Raw genomic sequence first — 9,988 nt, forward strand, 5'->3', positions numbered from 1 at the left:
CATGACTAGAATATGGCTAGAATATGGCATGACTACGGCTTCTTACCTTGAGTTATATATGTTATACAAAGTGTTTTTAACTTTAAGTTCTGAGAACACAGTGCACTGTTTACAAAAGATTAACATAAGGCTCTAATAGCAGTTTAACGTGTTTGTCAAGGGAAGTTTGACTAGCTTCACATGCACTGCAGAACGATGTGTCATATTCACACAACCTGAGGCAACACATTCTGCTGCTGCTGCCGGCCTCTGAGGACCCGGAGCGTGAGTTTCTCTTATTCGATTCAGGACTTAAATAACACTTGAGTTATACACTTTGATACAACTCAAAACAGCCTCATTTGGGGCCTTTCTTCAGTAGGCCAACCCTTATTTGGTTAGTCATATTAATGTTGAGTGTGTGGTAATTAAATGTACAAAAATACCAGTGACATTTCATCAGAAGAGTAGTTTATTTCAATAAACATGATAGAAGGATTCTCTTATCTTCATTTTTAAACATGTATGATCAATGTATGATCATTGGAAAATGAAATAAATACAATTGGAAATGAAAATATATGAATAAGATAATTTTCTGAATATAAATTAAAAACTAAGTGTCCCCTCAGCATGTAATAAATAGCTTCATGATCCACTTTGCAAACACATTACACTTATCTTCAGTGGTAACAAGAATAGACAATGAATTGTGAATATATATTTCTATTAATGTTCAAGACATAAAACAACATTTGTCTCTTGTCATCTTTACATTCTTGTCTAGTTATGGCTTATAAAAAGTAAATAAGGCAAATCAGTGCAAATGCTTAGCTTCATTGATCATTGTTCCATAGAATGTACAGTTCTCTTTTTAAAAACTGAATATGGCTTTGTGTTCAATGAAAACCTTCCCTGTGGAAAAGGCTTCTCATTTCCTGAAGAAAACGTGGACACCACGCATCACCTGAAGAACTTGTCGATGGTGTGAGGGCCGAGTCCTTTAGCCTTTTTAGAAGGAGGGGAAGACGGCGAGTCCCGTCTAAAAGTAATTTAGAAAACATCCATGGTTACTACTTTACCTCAAGTACATGGAATATGAAGAGAGTCAATATTTTCTACAGCAACAATGTAGTCTCACCTTTTGGTTTTGCCTTTATTTGCTTGTGTTGACAGGAGACGGGCTCGGTCTACGAAGAGAAACACATTAAAAAGATGACATCCAGTGGAGGCCCACTAAGGCACCTCTTCAGAGATATAAAGAGAGCAATTTCTGAGGCAGGCCTGTTTAAGAGGAAACCGGGGTGCAGTTCATTGTAGGGAATGAACAGGGGAGAAAGTGATTTAGCCATTTCCAAGACCAGAGCAAAGGAAGCCCTATGGGCTGAAATGAGATGTCTTTTCTCTGTAGGAATCGATACAATCGTGTCACTGTCAGTAAATAACAAGGTCACAGGCCAATGACACCCTGCCAAGAAGACATTCCTTTTGTTAGCTCCAAAGATGCATCACAGCCACATTTTACGGTATCTCCAGATTTCTGGATGTATAACACATGTAGTAATTTAGACAATAAAGCTGACTTTGACTTATAGGCGTTGCTAACAGGATCTCTCTGTCATCAGAAGAAATAGATACACTCCATACTGAAATAATAAATAAAATAATAAAAATAATAAAATGGCTTTAATTAATAATTTTCATGGAGACAATTTCAGAAATAAAAACTCTCTCTCTCTCTCTATAGAAATTGATCACCAGAATTTGCAGCTCCCTTTGACTTAACGGAGCTTAAAAGAAAATGTCAGATATTTGGTTCACCATCGACACTCCTGATGTGTTCAAGGCTGCAGCCAGCAGCTGTTTTCAGAAAATCTCTAAAATCCCACTGTGCACGACCTAAAACCGAGTGGAGCTAGAAGAGAGTGAGTCATCATACTCCAAACTAAAATACATGCTGTTATGCTGGATGTTAGCTATCAACTTACAAATGGTTAATGATGACAGATTATTTGCACAGTATGTGGTTCCTCTTTAGTGTGGTAGTGTGGAACAACCTCATTTAATACACACACTCACCTATGGCCTTGCTGCTTAAAGCTGAGGGTGGATTTATGGGAGATGATGTGTGCCCCCGAAGCTCGTGTAGGACCTCCTGGTTCAGGCAGAGGTCAACGTGGTGGTTAAAGACAGTGAGGTCATCACTATCCTGAGTCAGCTGACACACTGGGCAGATGAGGACGGGGCCGTTATCGTCACATGACTGAGGCTGTCCTGAGGTCAGCGTTTCGTTGTCATCACTGATCAACAAAACCGTTTGAAGAGAATCCAAGCTGTGTTCCTGAAGATCATCTCTGTTCGACTGCATCACTTCACATTCCTTGTGGTCACCCTCTAGGTCCAACTCTGACTCTGTGTCAGAAATTGTATATTGGTTTGGCTTTCTGGAGGCACCACTGAGACACTGGTCTATATGTTTGTTGAAAACATTCAAATCCGTGGTCTCCACTTGCTCGAAACACACGGGACAGGTGAGGCTCTCGGACACTGTAAGGCCACAGCCTGATGTGGAAGCCTCTGCGAGAGGGACCGGGTCTTTCTCCTGGAGATCTGAGGCTGTACTGTGTGCTTTTGTTGATGTTCCTACACCCTCTTCAGCATCAGTGCCTATGGAAGTAATCACAGAAGCATTTTCCCCATGTCCTTCCTCTTGAGTAATTGCATTTTCTTCCTGGAGTCGCAGTCTCTTGGCCTGAGCCCTTTGGAAGAAAGACTGTTTGGGTTCCTCACCGGTCTCTAAGCCCCTCCCCCAGGTTACTCCCTCTTGTCTCTGGCACTTCTGCGCCGAGGAAAGAGAATCAGGCGGCAGGAGGGAGGAGTGAGTTATGAGATGCTCTTTTTCAAGCTTTTGATGCATTCCTTGGGAAGAGTCTGCCTTGCCTTGCTGAAGAAAGCCAATGATGCTCCTCTGCAGCGGCTTCTTATCATCCGAACTGACAAAGCCGGAGATTCTCACACCTACGAGCACAAAAACTAATTATCGATCAAAATAACAACTGTGTTATTATTTCCACATGCAGTGTGTCATGGATCATTTAAATCTATTACAAGATGGTATCCATTGACATTCAAGTAATACATCTAATTACCCATGAGCCTCAAGCGGAGCGGCTGGGGTCCCTCATTGTCGATTTCTGTTTTCAGGAGGTCCTTAGCAGCAGCAAAGATCTCATCCACTGTAGACACACCGTGCGACAGAGTGAGGGCCCGGGATTTCACCTCAAAGTTGACATTCTTCAGCTTCAGTGTGACTGTTTTACCCTGCAGGGAAATACAAAATGAAAGTTAATTTAGGGGAAATAGTAAAGGTTGCTTCTGTGTGCCGTCTAGCAACCTCTTCATTAAAAGCCTAATCGATGATACTGTGTGTGAGTGTCATAAAAAGACAAGAGATGGAAATCTGTATAATCTGTCATAGCAGAGATTGATTTTGTCAGAATGCACTTTGTGAGTAACGCAGCAAAAAGCGCTTTCATAGTAATGTGATCATCTCCCAGGGAGGCATTTCCAAGGCTGATAGTAGCCCCCGCTGTCTCCTTAATGGCCCTCCATTTCCTGCAGCTATCAAGGCCACATCGGGGCCCCAGCAGGGGGGTGATGGCCGTGCCAAGCCATGCAGTCCTGTCTCTATCGATTTGAACAGGAGTGAACAGGTTGAGGTATGAGATTCTGTTGGGGTTGATTCCAGGGAGGACAAATATATACTTCTTTTTTTTTTTTTAAACCAAAAACAACCCTTTTATCTCAATCCATTTTTGTGATGTCCATTTCTGTTCAAATATGCTTTGTTCTACTTCTCTTTGCTCAGTCTGAGACAATCAAAACAGGTGATAAGCAACATGTCAGCAGTTTTCAAATAAAAGCTATGACCATGCAGTATAGCTCTGTGTGTGGTTGATATAACCTAAGAGAAGTAGACACAGCTTACTAATTCATAAGATAAATACAGAGGTTTGTTCATGTTCCAAAATAAAGAAAGCAACCCTGTCCACCACCTTTAGACCTTCTTTCTTCATGTCTCCTGCTAAGTCTTCACAGAGCTCTTTGCAGAAAGAAAACTGCTCCTCGACTTTACTCAGTTCCTTAAATGTCCTGTAAATAAGACGTGTGAGAAAAGAATGAAACAGAGAGGAAATGAGGAAGAGTTTAGAGAATGGACTCTTTAAAATGTCTGTTTTTATGTATGCTTCAATAAAACCCTACCTTTCTGTGCTCATGCTTTTTCTTTCTTCTTGCCTGTATAAAAGTAAAGACAGGTATTATCTCCTCTGAACTGGAACCCCCCTTTTGTGTTTTGTTTCACAGACAGTAAAGTACCTCTGTATATGTGTAGAGCCCAGACCCAGGGAAACCTCCAATAGATGATGCCAGGCCGTCTCCGAGAACAACATCGACAGCAACGCCATCTGCTGGCCCAGATGAGAACAGCTGCTGACGCCCAGAGCGTTCAGCATCTTCTCGCTCACCTTTCCTATGCCAGAGACCTGAAAGGAAGCACAAACAAATGTGTTACCATCATTAAAACGTTTTCTTTACACCAGTGTTTCCCTACTTGCAACACATCCTTTATCACTTTACTCGTCATGTGTCTGCCTTTTATAAAACAGAAACACATGATTACTTACTGACGTGTTTTTTCCAAAATGATTAACAAACTACAACCACAAAGCTCTGTGTTTATGTTTTGGTTTGAGCAATGTGTACCGTACTTTGCGAACTGGGAGGCGCTGGATGAAGTCCATGACTGCCTCTCTGGTGGAGGGGAGTCTGTATTGGCCGTTTGGCTTGTTCTTGTCACTGCACACCTTGGCAATCATCGTGTTTGGAGCAATTCCTAGAAGAGTGAATAGCATAATTGACTATTGAATGTGTAATTGAACAGCTGGTAAAACATGCACATCATTTTGATAATAATTCTGAACAAAATGGGCAGGATAGACGGTTATTATTGTTGTGGAGCAGTTTGTTATTGCAAAAAATGAATTGTACTTATTAACAGTAGAGTTTCTTGTTGTTTTAAAATCATACTGTTTTTTTTTATTTCGTTTTTATTCAGAAAGTAGCGGGAAAAACAAAGTTGACAGAAGTTAACTTGCATTTAGTATGTGCGATAAATCAAAAATGGTAGCAATAGAAAAGACACTCTGCAGACACAGAAGTGTTTTCTTAATCAGGTCAGTTGTTTTAAACTCACCTGCGCTGGCGGTCAGCGTGGTCTTCTGCTCTATTCTGAAGCGCATCTCTCTCACAGCTTCCTCAACAGATGTCCCAAACACCTCAAACGCACCACCAGAAGCACCGTCAGCTTCAGAGCCCGGGGAGCAGGTCGAGGAGCTCGGGCTGTCCTCAAACAGGACCGGAGAGAGGTCCCTCTGCTCTGGCTCCAGGGAAACATCCATCTGATCTTCACCTATAGGGAAAATAAACAACTTGATAATAATCTCTTGACTATTTAGGCGTATAAAACCTCATACTTTAACATAAATGTTTTCTGTCGTATTGTCAGGTCGACAGTACAGTTCACGTGCAAATGCAACACACCACACCATGTAATCATTCTACATCGCTGCATAATTAAGTCCTGCCTTTAGTGGTGCTGCTGGTGCGGAAGCGATGTGTTCGTGAGGATTCAGGCCAGCTCTGCCTCCGCTCCAGGTGCTCTGTGAAATCCAGATAGGCTTCATCCAGGCTCATCGGCTGGAACTGAGGGTCATAGTCTGCAAAAATCTCACGGATCTAACAGAAGAGACACAAATTCATGAGCACCTGTTTGTTTAAGCAGGAAGCCACAAAATGACTGCACAAAATGTATTATGATGCAACTTCTAGAAGCAGTTATCTCTTTGTGCGTGTATGATTAATCATCACTCTCACCTCTTCACTCACAGCTCTGTATTTGTCAAAGTTGATTGGAACAATAATTAAGTTGGGGCAGAGTTTCTTTGCAATGAAGCCAGGCATGGCGGCTCGGACCCCGAACTTCCTGGCATGGTAGTTCGATGTTGACTGAAAGAGAGAAGATGAGATCTGAATATAAAGCTTTACATTGGTCTTGGAGTCATTCATAAAACATTAGCCTTGGTTTAAAATCACTATTCATAGTATAACAGTATGCAGAGTGCAGTGATGTTATAGTGATATATAAAATAAGACTTTGAAGACTTATTCCTGTTGTTTGGGGAAAAGGGCTATCACTGCATAATCTTATACCGTGAGAAATAAGATCACTTAGCTATTTAAATACTGCAACACATTTTTTAAGCCATTTCTTTTTACTTTGGTTCAGAATCAGAATCAGAATACCTTTATTAGTCCCACAGAGGGGAAATTTGTAGCGTTACAGCAGGAAAGAGCCACAGACAGCTCAGTGTTGCATAATCTTACATGCGTTAAAAAAGTACTAAGTTATAATATAATAAACAAACAACACAACAATATGCGAAAAAAGTACTAAGTTATAATATAATAAACAATATGCTAAAAAAAGATAAAAAGTTACATAATTTTCAAAAATACAGATCATTATTGATAATGTGTGCTTTGTTTCTCTGTATTGAACATGTTAGCTACTTTTTTTTATTGCTTTCCTTTTATCTGCTATGTCACTTTTTCTGTAACGCTGTACATTTTCCCACTACTGAACTAAAGGGATAACAGAAAGTTGTACTTTGACCAGTGATGTAATACATATAGTTTTTCTATTACTTTTCTTGTATTTCTACCCTGTGTTATCAGGGCATAGCGTCCACTTTTTAATTCAATCATCTAATGAATAACCATTATAATCGTTTACATTTTCCGAGAACATATTCTAACCCACCAGCATGCTCATGGATCCTACAGCCATGGGCTTGTCCTTCAGCTCGGGACAGTCCCTCATCTCCACAGCAGCGTAGAAAGCATCCATATCCACATGTACAATCAGACGGCTGAGATCACGACTTCTCTCTAGCTCTGCAACCATCTGTTCAACCTATAAAGATAGCTTTGATGTAAAACACTTAAGTGGTGTGATATTTATTATGTAGCTTTGTCATTAACAGTTCTTTAAGTTTGTCTGGTTATTCGTATTTGAGTGACCAAATGCCAGATACATCCATAACATTTCTTACCTGAGCCTGTGCTTTCTTTAACTGTTCTTCTGTGATCTTGGCTTTTTGTAGCATCATTTTCTCAATGCGCTGGTTCACCTGCTGCTCTCTCTTCAACTCGTTCTCATAAAACCTTGACCCCTGCAGAGAAACGACAGATTCTGTAACACAGCTATAATGAAAAAACTATAAAAGCACATTTATTTTTACGACTGTGTGTCACTAAACTAGAGATATGGAGCTTTCATACACGGCTGGACACAGGTAGTACAACTGTACCTATATTTAATATGATTCACAGCTCACTAAAGAGCTTTGTCCTTTCTAACAAATTGTTTATCTTTGTTTTAAATGTATAGAACATTATATGCAGGTTTAGGGAGTAACAGATTACATGTAACAGGATTAGGTTATCAGGATACCAAAAAAAGGTAAATGTATTCCCTTAAAGATACATATAAAAAGAGGTCATCAAATTACTGTTACATTTCTAATAACTTGGGACTACAAGCAGGTAATCAATGTTAGTCAAACACTAAAAATAGTATATTATGTTTTTTGTAATAATATTTGATATTAAGGTAATCCAAAAGTAAGGGAAAGTAATCAGATGACATTACTTTTATATTTTGATACTAAGATTAGGTTACTGATTACATTTGTTTACAGGTAACTAGTAATTGTAACTGATTACATTTTTAAAGTAACCCTCCCAACCCTGATTATATGTATTTTTATATTGGGCCTACAGCAGAACAAGTCTAACTGAGTTGTCGGTGTTTACCTTTGACGACTCCATTATGATCTTGTTGATCCTGTCCCTGTCAAGACCCTCCATACCAGCCTTGTTGTCATTGAGAGCCATCCTGGAGAGGAAGCCCTCTCCTTTAGAGGATGCAACCCCCTTCTCCATCCTGATGAATGGATCCTTTGTAAGGAAACAAGTGTTTATTTTCAGCAGTGTAATCCCTAACAACTCGGTTCCAAAGTGAGTTGATAACCCTGAAGGATGTCGAATGTATCTCATTACATCATGTATGCCTTATAAAGCATTATCAGATAACAAACACATATTCATAAACGTACCTTTCACCTGTGAAGAGTATCAGACAGTCACACTGAATTATATTTAATCAGCTGTTCAACTTTCATCCCTGTGTGTTTTGAAAACTTACTTGACGCTTTTGGCGGCACTTCCGCGTACATGCGTCATCGCCGGAAAGGGCGGGGCTTATCCTGTTTACCTTTTAAAAAATAAAAGAGATCCTCACCAGAGCACTTTTGAGCTTTACGAGATCACCTTTTACCCCTTTCAAAGACTACGTGTAACATTGTCTATAGGTAATCTTTGAAAGATTAATCACAGAAACCCACAATTTGAAACATACATGAAACAAAAGCTATAAAATACGCTTAAATAATCTATAGCCTAGAGATGGTCAACATAACATTTTTATTAGAACATTACATTTATTTCATAAAGGTCTTTTTTAAATAAAACATGCCACTTACATCAGGAGTTTCTTGAAAGCTGCAGGTAATGACATTTGTAATTATTTTAGGATTTACATCAGAACGTTTCCTTTTAGAGTTTATGGCATGACATGATTTTACCTCATGAACCTTAGACTGGGCGTTTTCATTGTGTCCAAAGTACACGGAATACTAGAAAGTTGTCCTCAGAAGATAAAACACTACACCAATAACACTAATGCATAGTTTAAGGATTGTCAAAATAAAAATCTCTAACTTGCATCACAGAAAAGAGATCAATGTGGCTAAATGTGTCATCATAATGCGCTGATCATAAAGTATTGTTTTGCTTGATTACATTCCTTGATGTTTTACTTTTAGGGCTTTATTTGTGCAACATTGTGTGTGTGAGAAGTCTATTGTACATGCAACAATATGATAAGTACAAAATGTTTTGTATTCTTGCTCTATTTAACGCTAACTATGAATTTCCTTTGACTAATTTATGAGATGTCAATTCTCTACTGTGAAGCACTTTGGACTGCAATTCTTATACAAAGTGCTATACAAATAAAGCAGTACCACTTTACAATAAGACAACTATTATAAAGGGTTTACGAATAGTTTGTAATTCATTTATTAATTAGGTTGTGAACACTTAATAAATCATTAATACGTTTTTACAAGACATGAGATAAACAGGGCAACTGTGACCGGTTGCTTGCCAAATAGGGAGCCCACATTTATCTGTACTGCTAAGCCTTATATTGGCTACTTAGCTTACTTCGTGTTCCTCATCAGCCAGCAGCCTTGGTGTCCAGTGCACGACATTAAGGATTTTGGGAGATGGCCCTGTGGGCCATCTAAGCTAATTTACAGATGGCCCTGAGCCCAATAGAGATTGCCCTGAAAAATGCGCGCGGACGAAATGGAACGAAGGGTTTGGGGGGAAATGTAGATGTTTGCAGGTCTTAGATGCTGTCTGGTACATTCTCTAGACTGAATTATAAGATCATGAACCACCACAATATTATATTGTACAATTTCAATTTTATTCTTAATTTCACTTGTTTGTTTGTTCTTGTTTGTGTTTGCTCTCTTGCATGCCCTGCATAGCTATAAGAAATACTTAAGTTGTTGGTCAAGACACTTTCCATCTGATGAAGGCAAATGCCTTCCCAGTTCCCAGATGTAAAAAAGTAGAAAACATTACATTCAGTTGTAACTGCCAAAACAAACATTATTTACACTATTATGGCCCCTGTTAAAAATGTTTGTAATGTTATCTACTGTAAATTGGTCGAACGAATGCCTCCTCATCCGGAAGCTGACCGAGCAGACCCGAGCAGCAGTCGAGAGGAGCCGAGCGCATCCGCGAAGTACAC

At 39.4% G+C, this 9,988-nt stretch overlaps 1 protein-coding gene across 3 annotated transcripts; it reads right to left on the bottom strand.

Moving 5' to 3' along the window:
* Positions 1 to 433: 433 nt before the first annotated feature.
* On the bottom strand, positions 434 to 8,337 carry polk (polymerase (DNA directed) kappa). Of its 3 annotated transcripts, none has more exons than XM_010784497.1 (15): positions 8,306 to 8,337; positions 7,915 to 8,058; positions 7,152 to 7,271; positions 6,860 to 7,012; positions 5,914 to 6,045; positions 5,625 to 5,775; positions 5,234 to 5,449; positions 4,749 to 4,873; positions 4,357 to 4,523; positions 4,243 to 4,275; positions 4,035 to 4,131; positions 3,129 to 3,300; positions 2,059 to 2,997; positions 1,121 to 1,169; positions 434 to 1,021 (listed from the first exon to the last, which is right to left on the bottom strand). In XM_010784497.1, exons 2-15 carry the CDS (start codon positions 8,041 to 8,043, stop codon positions 943 to 945), a joined length of 2,562 nt encoding a protein of 853 aa, XP_010782799.1. In that variant the 5' UTR covers positions 8,044 to 8,058; positions 8,306 to 8,337; the 3' UTR covers positions 434 to 942. The 3 variants fall into 3 exon arrangements, with proteins under 3 accessions (XP_010782799.1, XP_010782797.1, XP_010782800.1); XM_010784495.1 differs by lacking the exon at positions 8,306 to 8,337 and adding an exon at positions 8,217 to 8,305; XM_010784498.1 differs by lacking the exon at positions 8,306 to 8,337 and adding an exon at positions 8,217 to 8,281 and having other exon boundaries at positions 7,915 to 8,044.
* Between the last annotated feature and the right edge of the window lie 1,651 nt (positions 8,338 to 9,988).

Source organism: Notothenia coriiceps, unplaced genomic scaffold (genome assembly GCF_000735185.1).
Source record: "Notothenia coriiceps isolate Sejong01 unplaced genomic scaffold, NC01 NC01_scaffold00026421, whole genome shotgun sequence".
Lineage (NCBI taxonomy): Eukaryota > Metazoa > Chordata > Actinopteri > Perciformes > Nototheniidae > Notothenia > Notothenia coriiceps.